Below are 24,818 nucleotides of genomic sequence, written 5' to 3'. Positions count from 1 at the left end.
TTCATTTTTCTGAAGTTGATGGAGAGATTGTTGTCTTGATACTATGCTGCCAAGTACTCAATCTCTTTCCTGTATTCTATCTCGTCATTGTTTGAGATCTGACCTACAATTACAGTGTCATCAGCAAACTTGTAAATCGAGTTTGGGTGGATTTTGGCCACACAATCGTGAGTGTATAAGGAGTTTAGCAAGCACTCCTACATAGTCTTGCAGGGCACTGGTGTTGAGGATTATGGTAGAGGATGTGTTATCACCCATATAACGTCTAAATTTATTTTATTAACTTTCTTACATAAAATGATGTAGTGTAATTGAACTATTATGTGGAGAACCCAGCAAACCAACATGATATTTTTACCAAATATTGAATTTCATTTCACCCACACACAAGCCCCAATGGATAACGCAAATCAAGTGTTGATATATTAAAATGGAAAATATTTATACTAAATTGTCCTGTTTCCTGTTCTGTGCAATTCTTTAATCAAACTAACTTATGTGTCAAAAAACTATTTGCTTGCAAGAAGCATGGCTTTATGTTGCAGTCTAACAGGGATGAAATGTGAAGAGAGAGACTTACTCCAGTTCAGTTTCATGTCTCTTGAGTAATAATTCAGAGTCTTGAAGCTGGGCCTGACACAGTGCCAGGAAACTCCCCGATGAAGGTCTGTTATGCCTTTTGGCACAGAACGTATCAGTGGAACTAATCCTTTCACCATCTAGTATCTTCAGATTTGATAATGTTTTCAGGATTGAACATCTGAAAGAAGGAATACACAAAATTGATGAAAAAGATTACGATCATATTTTAATGTATAATTGTGTTCCTCTGCTAGAATCTTTTGTCTTAGTATTACCTTTAAATGTGAAGTTAAATATTTATACTTGATTTAATTCTGAAAAAACAATCGTTTTCAAATAAAATTCTCCATTAATTGAGATTATAGAACTATAAGATCACCATTAGTCAATTCAAAAGTCAAGCTGAAAAGATTATACAATTTGTATAATTATGTAATTCAATAAACTAGTCACTGAAATGTGAAATAAACATAATTTTTCCTTTTCCTTTCTGAATATTAAACCATGTACCTGAAAAGAAAAAGCAGAATATGCTCCATCGTGCATCATTCTACGACTTTATTATTTTATGCAATACTTCATGTTCCCCATTTATAATTAAAACTCAGAAAGAATTATCTGGAATAAAAAAGACTAAAACAATGAATTTAAGAACTTCCTGTGCATAATCTGTTAATATGTCACAGAAATGTTCATCTATGCAAAGTATGTTTTACATATAGTCACTCCCAATATTTCTTTCTTTGGTGACATCTAAGTTCTTTAAAAAAGGTAAAGTCATGGTAAGGATTGCTCTCTCAGTAGAGGGATTACTGGTGGTGGTTTAACCTGAGGCCACCATGCCTCAGGGTGTGGAAGAAGTTAAGAAGGAGAACCCTTCATGGAAATTTCAGCTGGTGTGGGAATTGAACACAGATTTGGCATCAATCTACATTGCAAACTAACTTTCCAATAAACTAAGCTGCAAACCCCCTTTTGCCTTTACATTTCTACAAGGTAAAAACAATGACTGCAGATGCTGGAAACCAGATTCTGGATTAGTGGTGCTGGAAGAGCACAGCAGTTCAGGCAGCATCTGAGGAGCAGTAAAATCGACGTTTCAGGCAAAAGCCCTTCATCAGGAAAACAGTATTCCTGATGAAAGGCCTTTGCCCGAAACGTCGATTTTACTGCTCCTCGGTTGTTGCCTGAACTGCTGTGCACTTCCAGCACCACTAATCCAGAATTTACATTTCTACAATCAGTTAAAGAAAAATGTGTGCTGATATTGTGATTATCTTATTATTATTGGCGTAATTTTCAAAGATTATTTAACATGCAGCAACATTGACTCAAATTTCATTATCAGGAGTGAAGAAAGCTACTCCCAAAGATCCAATGATCCCTCTGGCAACAATTTTTTGTTTCTAATGTTTGAATTGGGAGCCAGGTCAAGGGTATTTCCAGCTGATTAGCAACAATGAAAGCAGCAAATAGGACCAATAACAAATCACAATCAAGTATTCTAACAGCCAGGAAGTATAATATATTAATTATACTTCACAGAAAATTTACATTTTAGAGTACAAAGTAAATTACATTGTGCAGTTAAAGTTGAGATATAAAAGCAATTTACAAAAATAAGTGACATGTATCATAATGGGAAAAAGATGACATTCTACCAATATAAATTTAGTTTCTAAGGTCAGAAGGTTTTCTGGCAGCTGTGAAGAACATAGTAACATTGTTTATGAACATAAACCAATTTTATGCATCATATAATAAGGAGAAACTTTCTTCAAGGGGTTTACAGAAAGAAAAATAGCATTAAAGTGCATGTTTTCAATAGTTCAAGGGAAGCTTTTTGATTCTGTTTGCTGGGACTTTGCCAATGCTTTCTGGAGATAAGTGTAGAGTCACTAGCACGTTTAACTGCACATGGGCAGTGTTGAGGAATCTCGGTCAATAACAGAAGAGTAATGAAAACTATGCCATCATCAATACTGTGAAATCTTGACCATTATATAGTACAGCAATTCATTGTTGTCTGTATTTCTGAAAGTACGTTAAAATGTGTACAAGTCACCATAATCTGGTGCCATTTCAATAACATAAATTATAAAAAGAAATAATTCACACAAAGTTAAGACAAATTTAATTTTCTGTTCCATTCATGGCTTCTTGATTTTTGAAGTGTCTACGCGATGCTGCCTCACTCCACTGCCACCTAAGCTATTCCTGAGGCATCTGCAAGGAAAAAGGACACTGAAGCAGCCCCTACTGCAGTGGACCGGACGCAGAATGCCACCTCTGCCACAGCCACCTCAATGGTGCCAATACTCCAGCTGCTGCCATAGCTAGGAGACTGTCCCAACCCTCGAGGACTGGGGCCCATCTCAACTTTGGAGAACTGAGAGACCATCAAAGTTAACTCCTGAGGACTGAGGGATCATTCACTCCACTGCCATTGCAGACACCGCCAAAACACCAGAGGAAGAGAATGAACCCCAGTTCATTGACGCTGGAGGCATTGCTCAAGCCATATCTTAAATGATTTAAACTTCTGTCGAATACATTTACCTATAACAAAATTGTTACTGGATTATTATGAACCATTTATCTGTAAATCTATTTTCAATAGGTGAAAATGAAATCAGCAAAACTACTGCAAAACTTCCAGGAATTCATTTCCACTTGTCATGACTTTTTGTTGTACTTTTAGATAAATATTTAAGTTGAAAATTCACAAGCGAACCTTTTTTGGAGCTTTCCTTTGTAAACAGTTCATGTAACAATGTAGTTACAAATATTCTGCCACTAGGTGGAAATCAAGCACCACTGTTATTATGAAGATAAGCTGAAATCACCACCTAAAGCTGCTAGCTGAACAGTGTCAAATCTTTTTGTGTTTTTAAAATTATATGTATATCTTTAAAAAATTGTGCCAAGTTTTTAAAAATGCTGCAGCTTTATTTATTAAGCAGTGTTTTTGTTGCAATTTTAAAACAGATGTTGCTGTCATTGGTGCTTTTTGCTCCATTCCATGTGCTGCTTTGAAGTGTAATGGCACTGTCAGCACCACTACTTTTATCCATAAATTTTATTTCTCAATTGGTCCTCCTCTCTTCAGCTACGGTCAAGTACCAATAAATATTTCACCGTCAGTTTTGCTGGCTTTATGTCCCTAGCCTTAGCTCCGGTCTGTGTTAATATTTTAATAGCAGTAGTAGCTGTTGTCTGTTCCACTTTCTTCAATCCTAGTCCTGACCTCAAGCCTTGTGGCATCATCAATCTAGTTCCCCACTTGCTAATTGCAACCTCAGTCCAGTTTGCTCCAGCCGTGACTCGTTTAAGTTTCCATAGTACTGTGAACCCTGCTTCAGTTCTCCATTAATTGTTTGATCACAGTGCAGGTTTCTGTTCCTCCAATCTCACTCTAGCTCTAACTTTTTCCATATTTGCATTGGTCTCCCTCCTTTTGCCAAACCCAGCATAGCTCTCAGTAAAATGTTTCATTTCCCTATCTTTGGGTAAGATTTGGGTAAAATGACTTGTCAGTTTTCATTCGTGCTGTTCAGAGTCCTATCTGAAATGACATTTTTTAGTTCATTTGCCTTCTATGATAATACATTTCAATTGTCTCAATTGGTGGACAATTTTTATTTGGACTTGGTCACTAAAAATCCATGCAAATTTATATTTTTTTAAATGCCTTAGTTGATGGAAATGTTTTAAACTAACACTCCTTCACTCAATCAGAGTCATTTATTTAAGACATCAATTGGCAGGAACTTTGTAATGAAGATTTGCTTTCTAGAGGATATGTGCTAAATATGAAAATACTTTAGGACATAATGCATTGCATTGAAATCAATGGGAAATGCAAAACCTTAAATGGCTACCACTTGTGTTTTTTCCAAGAGGTATAAACTCAACCCTTCCATCAATTAAAGCCAATGCGTTAAAATGAATTCTAATTCCTACAAATAATTGTAAGCAAGGACATGAGAGAATCACTAGCAGTTGCTGCTGTGTTACACTGGATGACATTTTTATTTTATGAGGGCATAAATGGTACAAGAGGGTGAAATCTACTAATTTTTGCAATGTACCAACTTTACAATATGGTTTTAAAAAAAGGATCTGGATTTTGCAGTCATTGGTGAAGAACAGTGCTGACCCCTGACCCCAAAGAAACCTGGCCACACAGGTCTATCAAATTCTACTTATGTTCCCTCTAATTTTTCTTGCTCCTGAGCACTCCTCAGAGATCCATGTGCAGCTGCCTGACTTAGAGGGAACACTAATCTCCCTTGCTATGGACTTAAGTGACATCAAGAAAGCAGTTTCTGATGTGAAGTTGAGGTGTTCGATCATCAGGTTCCAACAGCAGTGATGTAATAGGGAAGAAGCCAAACATATTGATACATTCTCACAGACAACTATTGAATCGTTCACTTTTAACTTTAGGTATTTATATTCAGTGGAGTAAAATAGAAAAATGCACATAAGAGTAAAATGGAAGATAAAATTTTAAATAGCAAAATAATTAATAGATTTTCCTTATCACTTATGAGAAACAACATTCAGTAAACAAACAATTACTATAGCAAAACCAGTCTTGCTGTTTAGCAGTCATTCTGAATTTAGTGCGTTGTTACAAAAGCAGAGCAATGCTTCATTCAATAATACATAACTTTTGCAATGGTTCTAACATGAAGGCTGAGAATGAAAGTATGAAAGTTATTTTCAGTTTAATAATTTCTAATTGATTATTTTCGAGGGGGACTTCAATAGTGCACACCATGGGAAAGTTTGACAGCAACTTTTGGATTTCTATGCATAGACAGACTCCAGGAATTACTGTCAGGTTCACATGTTGCGAACAGTTTCTTTAACACCACTATAAATTCCAGGCCAAAGCTTAGATGTAATCACATCAATTATGAGAATTAAGTAATAAATTATATTAAATGAATTATATTAAGTAATGAATTAAATTGTGCATGCACTTTCAGAACATGATGGCACTCAACATTATAACCATATAGTGTATTTAAATGACCATTAAACTAGGATTACTTTTGGTGATTTGAGCTCCCTCCTTTCCTAATGAGGAAACTAAAAAAACTTATATAAATTAAAGTATTTACTCATATGTTCAATGTAACTCTATTCTCAACAGAAATGCAATCAGTTTATAAATCTATGCGTCAGTGCTACCTGGTTCCTATCACATTGGTATTCAAAAATTCCCTGCATGTGGTAAGAAGTGGAAGGCTCCTGCTATATGTAACAAGCAGCAATAAAATAGTCATGATTAATTTATCCAAGAACTATGTTCAGTCAGGTTGCCCTATGACAGCAGTGATCTGTGGGTTGTACTGTTGATTGCACATTTAAGCCAAATGCTCATAATGAGCTCTGATTATGAACTTTAAATAACCCTATTCCATGACCCTGAATGATAGCAGTTCCCACATGTATGGTACTTTCATCTCCATGCCAACTTAGCACTCCCTAAAATGAAAAATACCAGGAAATATTATGTCCTGCATTAGTGAAATTTTGCTATTAAAATGTACATTTCACATGCTTTACTTTCAGAAGGACACACTAAGAAGAATACATTAAATGTGATGAAGTGAACAATTGTCAAACTATTTCCATACACTGTTCAACAAACAGCAAAACATTTCAGTATCTCATTATGCAATTTAATCAACTGAATGTCAACTCATATGCAGCAACTATTCGTTCAGGTGTGTACAAATAGAACTTTGTGTCACACAATCGCCAAATAAAGTTATCATTTCTGTCTGTTGAATAGGCATGAGTGGCCAATGCAACTAATTTTTTTCTATTCTTTATCTGTGTATGCATGTGAGATCCTCAGCATCATATGCAACTTGCAAGGTTATCAAATGAAATACCACAGTAAGAAGTAACACATAATAATGTTCCAATTCAATATTATAGTGTTCCATGAATTTCTCGGACCAACTTATTTTCCTTACACTGTTGTGGAAGTAACATGACTAAATGAGTCAGAAAACCAAGTTAGTACTAACAAAAACAAAAATTGCTTGAAAAATTCAGTATGTCTAGCAGCATCTGTGGAGAGAATCCTGGATTCAGTGACCCTTCTTCACAATAGAAAGTTTAGAACTAATTATTAGACTGATAATGTTTAACTAGATAGTGGGGCAGTATTCCACAACATTGTAATGGCCAGTAATTTACTGATTCATACTTAAACATTATGTCAAAGCTTTATGCTGTGTTGACTTTGTCAAAGAGAACCTACAATGTTTTATGTAAATTTAATTTTCCAGTCTAAGTTTTCCTTAACTCCTCTTTTCAAAGCTACTATCATAACCTCTATCTTGGAAAATCTTTCTCAACGTTTCCACACGTGTAAACTTTCACGGCATGTAGTACTGCTGGCTAGTCCAGCATTTTTGGCCCAATTCTAATTGTCTGATGAAGATGGTGGTAGTGAGCTATGTTCTTGAACCGCTGCAGTCCTTGGGATGGATTGCTGCAGTGCATCTTACAGAACCATCTTGTAAACTGTGCTGCCACTATATATCGGTGTGAAGGCACTAAATGGTGAAGGTAGTAGATGGATATCATCAAGCTTGCTGATTTGTCCTGGGGATAATGTCAAGCTTCTTGAATCATGTTGGAGAAGATCATTGTCTGTCATTTGTGTGATGCAAACGCTACTTGCTGCTTTTCAACCCAAGCCTCCTTTTTGTACGTGTTGGTGCAAACAGGCATGGAAATACTTTCGCATCTGAATAATTACAAGTGGTGTTAAACATTGTGTGAATCAACAATAAACATCCCTATTTCTGACCTTATGATGGAAGGAAGGTCATTGGCAAAGCAAGTAAAGATAGTTGAGCCTAGGACATCACTCTCAGGTGATGGGGCTTATACGGTTCTGGTTTGCAATCAGTTATTTTCTGATTTTTAAGTAGCTCGAATCACCCCCAGATCAGTCGTTCTGGGCATTGGACATAATTAGGGAATGTGAAATAAAGAAGGCAGTAGACAGATGTTTCAGGGAAGAAAAAAAGAATCTGTGCCTATTTACAAAAGGTAAGTAAAACACAAGAAATACAGGTAAATGCAATAAACTGGGAACTGAATACAATCAACTATATAGTATTAGCCAGATTAAACAATATTAGAATCTAAAGACAATAGTTTTAATTACAGAAACTTTAATCAGGCTTTCTACCCTTGTGGTTCGGAATCGGTTTAGCTCAATTGGTTGGATTGTTGGTTTGCAGAGCAGTGTATTGTCAACAGTGTGGGATCAATTCCCACCATCGGATTGAGGTTACCATGAAGGACTCTCCTTCTCGACCTCTTCCCTCACCTGAGGTCTGGCGGCCCTCAGGTTAAATCACCACCAGTTGCTTCTTTCTAATGAGAGAGCAGTCCCTATGGTGTGGTAAAACTATGGCAACACAACATCCTTGTGGTCCCAATGCACTGTCACCTCACACCTTCCTCTCCCTGTGAACTAGGTCAGAACTTTGGGGTCTTGGGAGTTTGAGCTCACCACTAAGGAAAACACGGTTTTAAAGTGCGCCCCGTTGCTGATGGGGGAACAAAGAAATGGCAGAAGAGCTTAATAGCTTGCATCAGTTTTCATGGTGAAAGACACCAGTAGCACACCAGAACTTCAAGAGTCAGGCGCAGGTGTGAGTGTAGTGGCCATCGCTAAGAAGAAGGTGCTAGGGAAGCTGAAAGATCTGAAGGTGAATAAATCTCCCTGGATGGAATTCTGAAGGAGATAGCTGAGGTACTGTACAGTCATTGGTGGTGATCTTTCAGGAATCATTGGAGTCAGGGAGGGTCCCAGAGGACTGGAAATGCTAATGTAACATTCGTGTTTAAGAAGGGAGGGAGGAAGATGACATGAAATTATAAGCTAGTTGGTCTGATTTCGTGTAATTGGTAAGATTTTAGAGTCCATTATTAAGGATGAGATTGCAGAGTATTTGGAAGTGGAAGGTAAAATAGGGCTTAATCAGCAAGGCTCAGTCAGGGGGTGGTCATGCTTGACAAATCTGTTAGAATTCTTTGAGGAGGTAGTGAGTTAGTCAAAGGAGAGCCAATGGATGTGATTTACTTGGATTTCCTGAAGGCCTTTGACATGAGACTGCTAAAGAAGCTCAAAGCTTATTGTGTTAGCGACAAGTTATTGGCATGGATTGAAGATTGGCTGACTGTTGCAAACAGGAGTGTAGGGATAAAGGGATCATTTTCAGGATGGCAGCCAGTGACTTGTGGAGTTCTGCAGTAATCAGTGCTTGGACCACAACTATTCACATTGTACGCTAACGTTCTGGACAAAGCTACTGAGCACATTGTGTCATCAGTAAACTCAGCAACAAAGATAGTTGGAGAGATAGGTACTGTTGAGAAAGTGAGAGGCTGGAGGAGGACTTGAGCAGGCTAGGAGAGTGGACAAAGAAGTGGCAGATGGAATACAAAATAGGATAGTGTGAGGTAATGCTCTTTGGTAGGAAGAATAGAGGCATAGACTATTTTCTAAATGGGAAAATGTTTCAGAAATCTGAAGAACAATGGGACTTGGGAGTTCAGGATTCTCTTAAGCTTAATATGCAGGTTCAGTTGGTAGTTAGGATGACATATACAATGTTAGCATTCATTCTGAGAAGGCTAGGACTGTAAGGCTGTAGAAGGCACTGGTCAGACCACATTTGGAATACTGTGAGCAGTTTTAGGTCCTTAATTGAAGGAAAGATGTGTAAACCCTAGAGGGAGCCCAGAGTAGGTTCATATGAACAATCCTGGGAACAAAAGGCTTGTTATATGAAGAGTGGTTAAGGACTCTGGGTCTGTACTCAATGGAGTTTACAAGGATGCGGAGGGATTTCATTGAAACTTACAGAATACTGAGAGGCCTGGATAGAGTGAATGTGAAGAAGATGCTTCCACTAGTAAGACAGACTAGGAATCGAGGGCACAGCCTCTGAGTAAAGGGATGACCATATAGAAGTGAGATGAGGAAGAATTTCTTTAGCCAGGTGGTGGTGAATCTGTGGAACTCATTGCTGCAGAAGGTTAGGGAGTCCACGTCACTGAGTGTACTTAAGACTGAGATTGCTAGGTTCTTGACTAGTAACAGGAGCAAAGCTTACAGAACAAGGCACAAGACTGGCGAGAAACATATCTGCCATGATCAAATGGCAGAATAGATTCAATGGGCCAACTGACTTAATTCTGCTTTTAAATCTGATGGTCTTATACCTTCAGATTTTTTTTTGCAGTCGCTTTTATTGATTTCAATTCAGATTTCATCAACAGCTTAACTTTCATCCAAACCTAGTTCCACAGAACGATACTCGAAGGATCTACATTACTCGTCCAGTGACATGATTACTACCTCTATACCTCGCCTGGAGCAATTCAAGAAGGCAGCTCAATACCACCTTAAGGGCATTTAAGAATGGTCATTAAATTATGACCTAGCCAGGGACACCCATGCTCCATTAACAAATAAATAAAACAACATTATGATGAACTACTGCCATCAAGTTTCCAGCCTAGCCACAGTTCTGATAATGCCCTTGCTAAAGTCAGAAAAGACATTCTTTGTGACTTCAACCATAAGTTATCGCCTTAACTCAGCCGACTATATCAACTTCCTCGATCATCCACGTGGGTGGAACCACACCCTAGTTAGGTTCCATTATTATCTTGCATGGCCAAAGAGTCACTGCAATGGCTTCTCTTCCCATTGTCATTCTGCCACCTTTAAAGCTCCCCCAGAGATCTCATCTTGTCCCCTCTTCTATTTCTCACTCACATGCTTCTCTCACTTATACTGTCCTAAAACACAGTATCTCATTACACATATATGTTGATGCCAATTGGCATGATCTCACAAACTCGGTGCATCTATCAACTGTCTCTAATTTGTGACACTACTTGTCTGATAATAGAGAGCGGCTGAAGTGAACTTTGCTGAAACTAACTATTTGTAGAGGCTTAACTGTCTTTGGTCCTTGCTCTCTCCATCTCAGCAATTGTTTTAAAGTTGAACAAAACTGATGATAACCTTGATGTTGTGTTTGACCCAAACAATCACTAAAACGGACCATTTCCACCCATGCAACATTACTTAACCATGACCTACCTCAGTTCAATTTCTGCTCAGATTCGCATTTCTGCTTCTGACATGAATAGTCTTGATTGTTCTAATCCTCTCTTAGGTAGCTGTCTGTATTCCACCTGTATAAAGTGTTGCTCGTCCAAAACTCTGTTGCCCATGTCTTACCTTCAAATCTCATTTACGTATCATTCCCATGCTCATTGATCTTCCCCATGTGAAAATGCTTCAATTTTAAAAGTTTTAGACAAAAACAGAAATTGCTGAAAAAACTCAGCAGGTCTGGTAGTATCAGTGGAGAGAAAGCAGAGATTATATTTTTAGTCCAGTGGCTTTTTTTCAGATCTGTTCATTAGTAAAGTGGTGGAAAATATTGTCAACTGGGTTATCGAGTTGCACTTGGCTAAGCAAAACCTCCTCTCTAAGCTCAGTTTTGGTTCCATTTAGACCACTCAACTCTAAACCTAATTATAACTTTGGTCAAACATGAACAACAGTTGGATTTCAAAGTTTGTGCGAGAATGATCAGCCTTGATACTAACACAGCATTTAACTGAGCGAGGGAATAAGAAGGTCTCTTGAAATTGAAGTTGATGGGATTAGGGGTAGCTAGCTGACTGGAATCATACCTCGCACCAAAGGAAGACAGTGTACTTGTTGGAGCCAAACAACTCAGCTCAGATATCTTCACAGGAGATCCTCAGGATATTTAATATTTTAAAAAGTTATTTTTCCTAATCATTCTGTCTCAGATGTTATTACACACCTCTGAAGCAGACAGGACTTGAACTCAGGCTTCTTAGTTCAGGGACAGGGACTCTACTACTGTGCCACAAGAGGGCCTCCTTCAGGATATTAACCTATTTTTCCAAACCAATCTATCCCAGAGATGTTATTACATATCTCTGGCGCAGGTAGGTCTTGAACCCAGGCCTCCCATCCAATGGTCGGGTCACTCCGGCTCTGCTACAAGACGGCCCATCTCAGGATGTTTAATATTACAAGCTGAAGCATCTTTAGTTGCTTTATCAATAAGATTTCCACATTCATAGGGTGAGAAGTAGGGATGTTCATTGGTGATTGCTTGGTTTGCAGCTCTGTTTCCAATTTGTCAGATTGTGAAGCAATTCTTTACACATGCAACTTCGGTTGCTTAGTGCCAGGCAATGCCCATTTCAGTTTAGACAGAATCAAAACACTTACCCCTTGACATTCACCATATTACATCACTGAATTATCAATATCCTAGGTTTGCTAATGAACAAAAAATTAAATGGACTAGCCATTTACATACAGTGCCCACAAGAGCAGTGAGAAACTAATTTCTCAACTCTCCAAAGCCTGACTGTAATCTACAAAAAAAAGTTGAAAAGTGCAATGAATATACCCTGGATAAGTGTAGCTCCAACAACAGTTCAGAAGTTCAACATCAACCACATCAAAGTAACTGGGTTTCTTGACATCCCATCCAACACCTTCACCATTTACTCCCTTCACCACAGACAAACCATAGCCACTGTGAGTAACATAGGAACATAAGAGGAGCAGTAGGCCATTCAGCCCCTCAGGCCTGCTCCACCATTCAATAAGATTATGACTGAACTGTAGCCTAACTCCATATGTGTGCCTTCGGCCCATATCTTTTGCTACCCTTGCTTAATAAAAAAGTGTCTATCTTAGATTTAAACTTAACAATTGAATGAGCATCAAATCGACCACCATTTGAGGAAGAGAGTTCCAAACCTCCACAACTCTTTGTATGTGTACTTTCTAGCATCCCTCCTGAATGGTCTGGCCCTAGTTCTTAGACTATGCCTTGTGGTTTTAGAATCCTCAAACAGTGGAGTGTCACAAAGCTGGTCCTTTTTCTAAAAGCTGTTCCTTTGAGAATACTGTGTCCTTGATTCTTTTCGGGGTGTAGGGAGGGTGGGAGGGGGGGGAGGGAAGAGTCATAAAACAGCTCCGAATCAGCTGGGTTCGTACAGTGATAAAAAGGGTATTTGGAGGCCTTTCCGTTTATATATAAACAGATGAGACTTTAGGCCACAGCTTTCATGTTGTGGAAGTGACCTGCATAATGAAAGGGGAGTGGTCAGTCCGAAAAGCTGTAGTTTTGTTTGAGTCAGTTCAGCAGTGAGCTGTGTGGAAACAGGCTGCTAAACTCTCTCTCCTTCTGCCTTTCTAACTTCAACCTTTAAGTCTATTTTTCATTTTTACTCTGTGTTTAAAGGGTATTGTTGATTAGGACTGTTGTGTATTTTTGGAACAGCATAACCAAGTCTAGTTTCCATAGACTGAGTTCTGTGGGTATTCTATATTCTGTTGTGTTTCATTCTGTAATTTTGTGAATCCATTTTTGTTGGTTTTAAAACCTGTAGTCAACCGAACTAACTTACTCTGGGTAATTTTCACTGTACAGTTACCAAAACAAATAGCAATGTTACAGTCTGGATTGCCTGCTTCAGAATGTTACAAGTGGTCTGTCCTACTCCATAACTGATTGGGGGCTCATCCAGGATGTAATCAGCGAGTGGTAAGTGATATTTCAGATGTTGGTTTGGTTGGGTAGACAAAGTTTGGGATAGCAATGGCTCTTTCAGTCACCAAGAATTTTCTGGAGGTAGACAAGGTGACTTTGGAGATTTTACAGAAGGTGAAGAAGACCAAACTGCACGAGTTAGTAGACAAGCTGGTATTGAAGCTACTTCCTAATGTGAGGAAAGATGTGATGATTTCAGCAGTAGCTCAGCATTTAAATTTGCTGGAAACACCATCAGGATTGATGCATATGGCAAGATTTCAATTGCAAATGAAGCAGCTTGAGTTAGAGGCAAGAGAGAAGAAAAGGGCAGCAGAAATGAAACAGTTTGAGTTACAATTAAAAGCAGAAGACAAAGAAAGAGAACAAAGGACTCTAGCAGAAGAGAAGGAAAAAAGGAGAGTTTGAACTTGAGAAATTGACACTTAAACCAGGAAATCTGGAGATAAAGGCTGAAGGTAAGCTTAGTGTGGAAGACCAGAGAGTTAAACTGGCAAGGTTAGCAGCTGAAGTGGCTGATGACTATGAATTGGTCCATAAAACATGGTTTGGCTTCCAGAATCAATTTCAGTCCATGAGGGATAGAAATTGGAACAAAGAGAAATCCTCACGTGGAAACAGAAAGGTAGATCACAGTGAAGATCATAAGGAGAACTTACCACAGGGTAAGAAGGAAACCCTTGAAGGGGACAAAGAAGGTAAAAAGCTCTGGTGTTTTCTTTGTAATAAAGTGGCACATGAAATCACAGTGTTGGTGGGCTAGGAGAAAGTCAGATGTAGGAAAACAGAACAAGCCTGTAAGTTTAGTTGGCATGGTAACAGAAAGCCCAACAGAAGATAGAAAGTTGTATCAGAGGTTGATTAAAGAGGAAATGCCAGATCTGCTTAAAAATATACACGCAAGATTAAAGTTTATTCACATAAGTCAGGAGTAACAGGCAAAGAGGTTACAATATTAAGGGACACAGGATCCGCTCAATTTGTGATGTTGAAGGATGAAGTGATACGTACTTCTGGAGGACTACTGCCAGAAAAGGTACTGGTAACAGGAGTTCACGGTGAGACAAAAAGCACTCAATTATGTAAAGTGAAGCTAGACTGTCCAGAAAAGTGAAAAAAAATTTGTGGTCGGCGTACTGGACAAACTCTCGGCTCTAGGAATACAATTTGTCCTTGCAAATGATATAGCTGATTCACTGGTAAACATGCTGCCTACTCTAGTTGAAAAGCCAGTGGAGGTGCAGGCAACTGAAGAAATGCAGAATATTTATCCAGGAAACATCCCTGATTGCATAGTAACAAGATCGCAGAGTCATAAGCTGAAGCAGGAGAGATCAAAAGGCACAGATAAGGGAGCTGAAATAGTATTATCAGAGACTGTTTTTGATCAGATAAGTGGGACAGAGAAGAAGCCAAATGTTAAAAACGCAAGTATCTTTAGCTCTGCTAAACTTATTGGGTTACAGCAGAACGATGAGAACGTAAAACAGTTGTATCAAAAGGCAATACAGAGAAGGAGAGTGAATGCATCCCTGTGTGTTATTACTTAACAAATAGTGTCTTAATGAGGAAATGGAGACCATCACATATTCCAGCAGATGAGAGATGGGCAGAAGTTCATCAGATTATTTTGCCAATAGGGTACAGAGTGGAGGTGCTGCGAGTGGCACATGAGCAACCACTTAGAGATCATTTAGGAGTGAAGAAAACACAGGCTAAAATACAAAGATATTTTTACTGGCCTGGATTACACATGGATGAAGTTGAATTTTGTAGATGTGTCATACATGTCAGCCAATTGAAAAACCACAGGCAGTAATAAAACGTGCACCTTTGATACCTATTCCAGCATTTGAGGAACCTTTATCAAGAGTCTTGGTTGATTGCAAAGGTCTGGATTAGTGGTGCTGGAAGAGCACAGCAGTTCAGGCAGCATCCAACGAGCAGCGAAATCAACATTTCGGGCAAAAGCCCTTCCTGATGAAGGGCTTTTGCCCGAAACGTTGATTTCGCTGCTCGTTGGATGCTGCCTGAACTGCTGTGCTCTTCCAGCACCACTAATCCAGTATTTGATTTTCAGCATCTGCAGTCATTGTTTTTACCTACCTGATTGCAAAGGTCCCCTACCTCAAACAAAAAGTGGGAATAAGTATTTATTAACAACAATGGATATGTCAATTAGATTTCCAGAGGCAATCCTATTATACAATGTCACAGCTAAAAGGGTTGTAGAAGGATTACTTAAATTTTTTACTAGATATGGACTGCCAATACAGATCCAGTCAGATCAAGCGTCAAACTTCACATCCAAACTATTCAAGGAGTTTATGGATAGCTTGGGAATAAATCAATTCAAATTTACTGCGTACCATCCTGAATCACAGGGAACGCTCAAAAGGTGGTATCAAACACTGGATAGTCAGGACTATGCAGATGATTGGGATAAGGGAGTTCCAATTGTGCTATTTGCAATCAGATGCACCAAATGAATCGACCAAATTCAGTCCGTTTGAATTAACTTTTGGGCATGAAGTAAGAGGACCGTTAAAATTGATTAAGGAGAAATTAATAAGTCAGAATTTAGAGACCACCCATTTGGACTATGTGTCGAATTTTAGAGAATGACTAAATAGAGCTGGGGAGTTGGCTAAATTGCATTTAAAAGTATCATGGCATACAATGAAACAGGAAGTGAATAAGAAATCAAAAATTCGCAATTTTGTTATTGGGGATACAGTGTTACTTCCAATATTAGGTGAACCTTTAAAAGCAAGGTTTCGTGGACCTTATCAAATCAACAGGAAATTGAGTGAGGTGAACTACTTGATAGGGACTCCAGACAGGTAGAAATCTCAAAGCGTGTTATGTGAATATATCAAAAGGTATTTTGACAGCGAAGGAAAGCAAGAGGAGAAGGTGTTTATGATTACAACCCAGAAAGAAGAACCAAGTTCAAGGATTCTGAATGGGACATTGTTCACATCAAATTGGACAATGAGGAAGTTGTCAAAAGTTGGGATAAATTATTGAGTTACCTTCCACAAGAAAATCGAAATGACCTGAAAGAGTTATTATTATCACTTTGGGAGATATGCAGAAATAAACTGGAAATATGAACCTAATTGCGCATGATGTAGATCTAGGAATGCTGTTCTGATTAAGCAGCATGCTTATCAGCATAACCCTCTAAAGTTAGCACAGGTTCAGAAGGAGATAGAATGCTTGCTCCAAGATTGCATAATCAAAGTAAGTTACAGTGACTGGAGCTCACCCATAGTGCCTTTACAAAGACTAATGGATATCCAATTCCGCGGCTGGAGGACTGTGTCGAAAAAGTGGGGCAAGAAACTTACATTTCTAAGTTGGACTTGCTCTGGTGCTACTGGCAGGTACCTTTGTCAGACAGAGCAAAGTCAATTTCAGCTTTCATAATGCCAAATGGACTGTATCAGTTCAAAGTCATGCCATTTGGTATAAAAACGCTCCAGCCACATTTCAGAGACTAACTAATAAGGTCATTGCTGGATTCCCCAATTACATATTGATTACCTGGTGATTTTTAGTCACTCATGGAAGGAACATTTACAGCATTTATTGGATTTGTTTGATCGACTTCGGAAGGCAGGCTTGGTGGCAAATCTATCTAAAAGTGAATTTGCCAAAGCCCAAGTCACCTTCCTGGGCCATGTTATTGGACACGGACAAATGGCCCCATGGGATGCGAAAATGAAAGTAATTGGGGAATTTCCCACACTGTCGACGAAAAGAGCAGTATAGGTAAACAACCATTTATCCGAAATCCTCAAATCCGAAAAGCTCCCAAGTCCGAAGGTATTCTTGTGAAGTTTTGTTCTCATTAACAAGGTTGTTTGGTGTGCAAACAGTTAATCCAAGTCCGCACTCACTAGATGCATGTCATTCAGATGCAACATGTGAAGGTGTGGCCTAGCACTGGCAGGCCTCAATTTTGTTTCAGAGCCATTTTACTCACAGTAAGTCTGGTCTTTGAAAAGATTTTTTAAAATTTCACCATCAAACTGACACTTATTCTGAAATTCAAAAAATTCTGAATTCCAAAAACCAGCTGGTCCCGAGCATTTTGGTTAAAAGATTGTGCACCTGTACTACGGTTCCTGGGATTGAGTGGATTTTACCGAAGGTTTGTGCCAAATGTTAGCAGTGTGGCTGCTCCACTCACTGAATTGTTAAAAAAGGATAAGAAATTTCAGTGGACAGCAGACTGTCAAAAGGCATTTGACAGCCTAAAAACTATGTTAACCATTGCCCTGGTATTAGCCACACCTGATTACATGAAGCCTTTTAAGGTGGCTAACAATGCCAATGATGTGGGGGTTGGTGCAGTGCTCCTGCAGGAGGATGACAAGGGGATAGAAAGACCCAACGGGTATTGTTCTAGGAATTTGAATGCTCATCAACACAAATATTCAACAGTTGAGAAAGAGACTCTGGGTTTGGTATTGGCATTACAATATTTCGGTGTTTATATTTCCAGCAACACATCTGAGACAATCGTATACATCGATCTTAATCCATTGACATTTGTGGGGAAATTTAAGGACAAAAATGCTAGACTTTTTGAATGGAGCTTGTTGTTGCAACCATTTAATTTGACAATTATGCATGTGGCTGGTCGCGAAAACGTGAATGCCGATGCGTTGTTGAGACTTGAATAAGATATGGAGGTGTTCGATGGTGGGTGTGCCATGGCCTGAATTCAACTGCAGTTGTGCACGTTCGCATGTGTATAGTTAGTATGGTGTATTTATGTGTTTTAGAGCACTAACCAGATTTTTTTTTGTTGAAGGGTTTTAAAAATGAAGCCATCTTCGGATATTGATGGTTCATTCTTTTTTAAGGTGGTGGCGGTGGGGCGGTGTCACAAAGCTGTTCCCTTTCAAGGATACTGTGGTGATATTTTTCAGAAGGGTTGTAAAACAGTCCGGGCTCCGAATCAGCTGGGTTCGTACAGAGATGAAAAGGGTATTGGGAGGCCTTTTTGTTTACATGTGAACAGATGAGATTTTAGGCCACAACTTTCATATTGTGGAAGTGAACTGTATAATGAAAGGGGAGTGGTCAGTCCTAAAAGTTGAAGTCTTGTTTGAACCAGTTCAGCAGTGAGCTGTGTGGAAACAGGCTGCTAAACTCTCTCTCCTTCTGCCTTTCTAACTTCGACCTTTAAGCCTGTTTCAATTTTACTCTGTGTTTAAGGGGTTTGTTTATTTGGACTGTTGTATATTTTTGGAAGAGCATAATTAAGTCTAGTTTGGATAGACTGAGTTCTGTGGGTATTCTATATTCTTTGTGTTTCATTTTGTAATTTTGTGAATAAATTTTTGTCCGTTTTAAAATCTGGTAGTCAGCCTAGCTAACTTACTCCGGGTAATTTTCACTGTAAACTTACCACAACAAATAGCAAAGTTACACTGTGGGCTGCCTGTTTAAGAATATTTTGAGTGGTCTGGCCTAGACCACAACAGGAGATAGTTTATATTTATCCACCCTGTTTTTCCCTGTTAATGTACAATCTACAAGAAATATTGCAGCAACTCACCAAGGTTCCTTCAGCAGCATTTTCCAAATCTACAACGTTTATCACCTAGTGGATGAAGGGAAACAAAGGCATGGCATCACTGTCACCTGCCTGTTTCCCTCATGTTACACACTACACTGTCACTCAAGATCATGGAACTCGCTCCTTAATAGCAATAGGATGTACCTACATACTAAGTCTGAAAAGTTAGATCTGTTTTAGATTCACATAATGTACCAATTACCAAAAACTTGGAATCAAATTGACACGATGATTTTTCTCCACTGTCATTTAAAAACCGTGGGAAGAAAATCTGGAATTATCTGGCACAAATTATGCACTAATAATTTAGGGCGATCTGGGATAAAAGTGCAAGTATAAAGCCTGCATTTTGCTCTCCTAACCAAGCCAGCTGTGTTGAGGGATCAGTGTTTCAAAACAATTCCCGACATCACTTCAAATTTTTACTAATATCAAGTCTGAATGACAGTTCTGCGGAGGACTAATGAACTAGCGTCACGATTGGAGAATCTTTCAAAAAGGTAAGTTTAAAAGTTCTTATTCATGCCATCTCCGTGCTGACTCAACCATTCTGCAGTATAAAGAGAACCAATGGGCCATATAACAACTTGCAAGTTTTGAGATGCTGAGGAAGAAAAAACATCCATAAGAAATAACTTTGATACAAAACAGCCGTTCCTAAAATGCTAAAAAGACCAAGCCAGCACAGTTCTGACCATTTGATCCCACTGCCGTAGGAATCTCAGAGCAATCCAGACATAGTAAGGCTAACAATTAGAAGTTTAAACTTCCCACGTAGATCATGCAGATGTACGCACATCAGGATTTTCTGTAACACTAGTCTACATAATTAATACAGATTCTACATTTACAGACACTTAAACTTTTATTGAGGCATTCTTAACTTTTATATTCAATACCATGTACTATTCTGCCTGTCAGACAGCAAAGCTTGAAAAATGGGTTTGGCTCACCTCCAGCCTGACTCTTGCTGAAGTGGATTCCCATGTAGTAACAATTCCAGCAGTCTATGACATCCATTAAGACTTAAAAGGAAGCTCTTGAGATCTATGATAAAGCAAACATATTCAAAATAGATTAAAGCAGATAAAACAAAGCACATCAGTAATATATAGGTTCTGAAAAATCAACAAGTTGGAAAAATAATTTGAAGGGCATGACTTTTACAAAGAGAAGTATTTATTGCAGTGCACAAGGAAGCAGAAAACAATGATTTGAAAATTCACCCCACATTGATAAAAACCTGCAGATTTGCCTTCCATATGGGACTAAATACAGAAAATATATAGGATTTAGGAGTGGGAGTTGGCATTTGGCCTATGAGCCTCCACCACCATTCAATAAGGTCTCAAGTGATTCAGTTGTCGTCTCAGTTCCAAGTTCCTGTCTGCACCCCATAATCTTTGATACCCTGCACAAGAGGAAATATCCTCTTGGAATCCAACCCTATCCATTTCCTTCAAGATCTTACATACTTCAATAAGATCACCTCTAATTGTTCAAAACCCCAATGGGAATCAATCTAACCTGTTTAACCTTCCTTCATAATCCTTCCTTATCCTTGAAATGAGTTGAGTGAACTGCTTCCAAAGCAACCATATCTTTTTTTTCAAATAAGGAGACGAAAACTATACACAATACTCTGCGTGGGATATCACCAGCTACAATAACAATTCCCTGCCCCTATATTCTATTCCCCAGCCATAAATAACAAAATTCCATCTGTCTTCCTAATCATTTCTTTGCAGATTCTCCACCTCCTCCTCACAATTTATTTCTACAAATTTTGATATCATCAACAAATTTAACTATTGTACATTCAGTCCCCTCATCCAAGTCATTGATCTGGACTGTAAACAATTTAGGATTAAGTGAAGTGTCACTTACCCTGGTGACACTCCAGTAGTGACAGCTTGTCAATGGATCAAAGATACAGTTGTCCCAATTCTCTGCTCCTGGTTAGCTAGCTAACCCTTTATCCATGCTAATATGTTATTCTCTATACCCTACTTTAATTTGTCCAGCCTCCTTGATGTGGCACTTAATCAAATGCGTTTTGAAAATACAAGTATACTACATCAGTGATTTGATTAGCTCAGTTAGCTGAACAGCTAGATTGCAATACAAAGTGATGCCAAAAGCATGGGTTCATTTCCTGCACTGGCTGATGTTACCATGAAGGTCGGATCTTTTTAACCTCATACCTTGCTTGAGGCATGACGACCCTCAGATTAAACTCACTACCACTCATCTTGGTCATTCTGATGAAATAGCAGACGATGGTGACATCACCTTACGCTACATCTTTGTTGTTCTCTATTGACTGTGAATAATTCTTAAACAAAATCTCACATAGATTGTTTGAATATAATTTTCCATTCAAAAAGCTATATTGACTTTGTCTGATCATTCTGATTTTCTGGTCAACCAGTTCAGAGATCTTATTACACATATTTGTATTTTTGAACAAGGAATCTGAATATGTGACTGGGAAACTTTTAATTGATGTTCTTTCATGGGGCGTACATGCAAATTCACATGAAGCACCTCGAGAATCAAAAGCTTTTATCAATAGTGCTAAACACGAAAATACACTCTCCATGGCATGAATGATTTGGAGATGTTGGACTGGGGTGTACAAAGTTAAAAATCACACAACACCAGGTTATAGTCCAACAGGTTTAAGCTAGTGTGTTTCCAATTAAACCTGTTGGACCATAACCTGATGTTGTGTGATTTTTAACATGGTATGAATGATCACACTCCTACCTTACAAAATTAAAGATGTAACTACAAAAAATGTACATTGTTCGTCAAAATCTTATACAGACTGATTTAACTTTATTGTGTAATTATTATGACTGTCATCTTCTGTGATGTACATTTACATGGTATTATAAACTGAAAGTTAGGTCTGACATGATATAAAATTACTTTTGAAAAGTAGTCTCAGATCTTATGCAAAAATAAAAGACCAGCAGCACTTCAGCAATTCTGCTGCTAAATATATGTTCAAATGCGTATGTTGAAAATGAGGTATTTGGAGCACTAGTCTGCTTTTTTTACTGACACTCTCTGCACATGCACCAACATTCTCACCAAAATAGCAGCCAGCATGGTTTGCACCAGCAGTGCTTATGTGTACTATAGATATCATTTCAAATCAAAGGCATCGTGGGCATATTAAAGAACTAAATATACTGCCATAAAGCAGCCAGATTATTTTTAATACAGAAAAAAACCACAAAATAAAGATTCCTCAAATTATGCAATAGATGCACATCTTTGTGTGAAGTTTCAGTTCATGAATTAAAGTTTTTAGCTAAAGTGCAATATCAATGTATAAAAATAGTTGCATTGTGATAGATTATTAATTTTTCATTAAAGGAAGCGTCTGTGTTCAATTCTTAACGTAAACTGAGGTTTGATCTTGACTACTCCAAAAGGTATCACACTGACTCACAGTGATATTTAAAGGCACTTACAGGAAACCCTGTCCTCCTGATCAAAGGAAATGCACTCTCTCAGACAAAGCTTAATGCAAGTAAATTACAAAAAGAAAAATAATGGAGAAAAAAGAAAGATTTTACTTCACCTGATAAGCGATTATTGCTAACATTAAGCCTCTCCAATAAAAGAAAGTCAGACATGGCTGTAAGGTCCGTCAAACTGAAAAATAAAGGTATTTGATGACTTTAAACATATGAATGAGTTTAGTAATTTATTAAAGACAATCAATTCTACAATAAGACATTTATAGTCACAGTAATTAAATCTACTAAATTTATTGCAAGCACTTGTGCAAGTCAACTTTCACATCTATATCTATATATTCATGTGTATTCTTACTGCAACAACTAGATAAAGGCCAAATGTTTGCACACCATGCATTTCCTTATGATACAATAGTCTCAAGCCAAACTGACATTGACTTTTTGGAAAGTTAACAAACCAAAGCAACCAAAGTTTCCTTGCCTTGCTTGATGATACAGTGACAAGAAATCATATATAGAACAGAAACTATTCAGCTGAAAAAAAGCAGTAACTTTTGTTACAATCTCCGTAGAGATCAATAACTTTCAAAGGGATTTCAATTTCCAGTAATTGACTTAAAGGAATCGCATGTCAGGGTTTCAATTTTTAAGACTTCTACTGTGACAAAGAAACCAAAATCAACATAAACTGAACATTACTCTGGAGGTAATTACAATTCTAAAATACAGAAATGACATTCCTGACTAGATTCTTATCATGAACAATGCCACCACACCAAAATTAAATATTACACTATATTCTCCACAGAAGTTAGTCTTTACAGCAGCCAGTCCAAAGTTATTCCCAGTTTCTAACATGCTCACTTCTCCTGGTTCACAAATTTAAGACAAAAAAATGTTGTCTTCTGAAATCCTCAAAACGTCTTTTAGCAGCAAGGCTCACTCCAGCAATTCTTTCCTGGTCTCACCACCAGAATTTCCCAGTGCCTTTAAATATTTCTGCCCTTCAATTTTCCATGAGTGTTCTGACTGGCAGATAACAGAGGAACAATTTTATTCCTTCTGCTGACAGGAGTTGCTGTCCCTTTGTCTCTCTCTCTCTCTCTGTGACTTACTTTGTCTGTCTCCAGTGCTTTGAGATCAGATTGCCTAAGTCTGTATGTCTCCACAATGTAAAGCCAGCTTCTTTGTCCTTTGCTTTCAAAATGTTAAACATAGCGCTTGAATTTTAATTGGACTTGATTTTGGGCTCCTGACCATATGGTAACTAAGTCGAGAGTGTGGTGCTGGAAAATGATTCCTGATGAAGGGCTTATGCCCTAAACGTTGATTCACCTGCTGCCTGACCTTCTGTGCTTTTCTAGCACCACACTCTCGACTCTGAATGCTAGCATCTGCAGTCCTCACTTTTTCCCATATGGTAACTAAGCAACATAAGCTTATCAATGGGCAGAATAAGCAGCAAGTCACATGTAACTCTATATGATATAATTTTCCCTTGAATTCAATAGACATTCAAATGTAACTATCCTATAAAATCTCACATAAATAGAACCATTAAATGTGAAAGCATTTTAAAAACAAAAACCTAAAGGCTCTACTTCTGAGGTCCTCAAGTCTCCAATTGAAGATATAGAGCAGCAATGTTTGACTGTACGACTGTGAGAACAGGCCCAGATTTCTCGGTAGATAAACATTTAATGAACAAAGTGTTGATCATGTTTCTACATCCAAGCACGCAAATCAAACTTTTTCCATTGTGTACAAAAGGCTTGCATGAGAAAACAGAATGTCTTAGTAAAGGTCTGTGAATGTTGAGGCATTCACTTATAAAGATAGACTAGCAACCAGCAAACAATTATGCCAAATTTGATGAAAAAGTTTACATTTGAGGAAATTGAAACAGCACCAATACTCAAAACGGCCATGTAGGTGCCTTTGTTTCAAAGTTAAAATTGTTGAATGTAAAACTTGGTTTACAAGCCAGATCTTAATCTTACTGCTCAACAAGAGAAAATGATAAGATGTGGTTGCCCAAAACAATTCCAAATCTCTAATGATTCCAGGTGCCAAACTTGACATACTGTGCATGTAGCAAGATCAATGCACACCCATAAAGATTAAGCTTGGCTCTGTTGATAGAACTGTCAGCTGAGCCAGAAGGTGTAGATTTAAATCCCACTTCAGAAATTTGGGCACAAAAATCAAAGTTAATACTCCAGTAAAATACTGAGGGAGCTTTGCACAATTGCCATTTTTCAAATGTGAAATTAAACTACTGACTCATCTGCTCTCTGAGGTAGACTCTATGATATAATTTTGAATAAAATAGCAGAGACAATATTCCTGATCAGCATCATGCTATTTGTGCCATATATTGTCAAATTAGGTGCCACATTCCCTCATCAACAATGCACTATTGGCTGCAAAGTGCTTTAGCATGGCCTGTGTTCATGAAGAACACTACACAAA

General features: G+C 38.2%; 1 protein-coding gene across 1 annotated transcript in view; it reads right to left on the bottom strand.

The window, feature by feature from the left end:
* lrriq1 (leucine-rich repeats and IQ motif containing 1) overlaps positions 1–24,818 on the bottom strand; it is a 183,768-nt gene that overhangs the window by 102,188 nt on the left and 56,762 nt on the right. Inside the window, exons 14-16 of the mRNA XM_072552684.1 lie at positions 22,448–22,521; positions 19,806–19,899; positions 581–760 (exon numbers count right to left, since the gene is read on the bottom strand). Of these exons, the coding sequence (XP_072408785.1) occupies positions 581–760; positions 19,806–19,899; positions 22,448–22,521 (348 nt within the window). The remainder of the gene's footprint in view (positions 1–580; positions 761–19,805; positions 19,900–22,447; positions 22,522–24,818) is intronic.

Source organism: Chiloscyllium punctatum, chromosome 32 (genome assembly GCF_047496795.1).
Source record: "Chiloscyllium punctatum isolate Juve2018m chromosome 32, sChiPun1.3, whole genome shotgun sequence".
Lineage (NCBI taxonomy): Eukaryota > Metazoa > Chordata > Chondrichthyes > Orectolobiformes > Hemiscylliidae > Chiloscyllium > Chiloscyllium punctatum.
The sequence above is the reverse complement of the archived record's forward strand: the minus strand, read 5'-3'. Positions and strand labels throughout refer to the sequence as shown.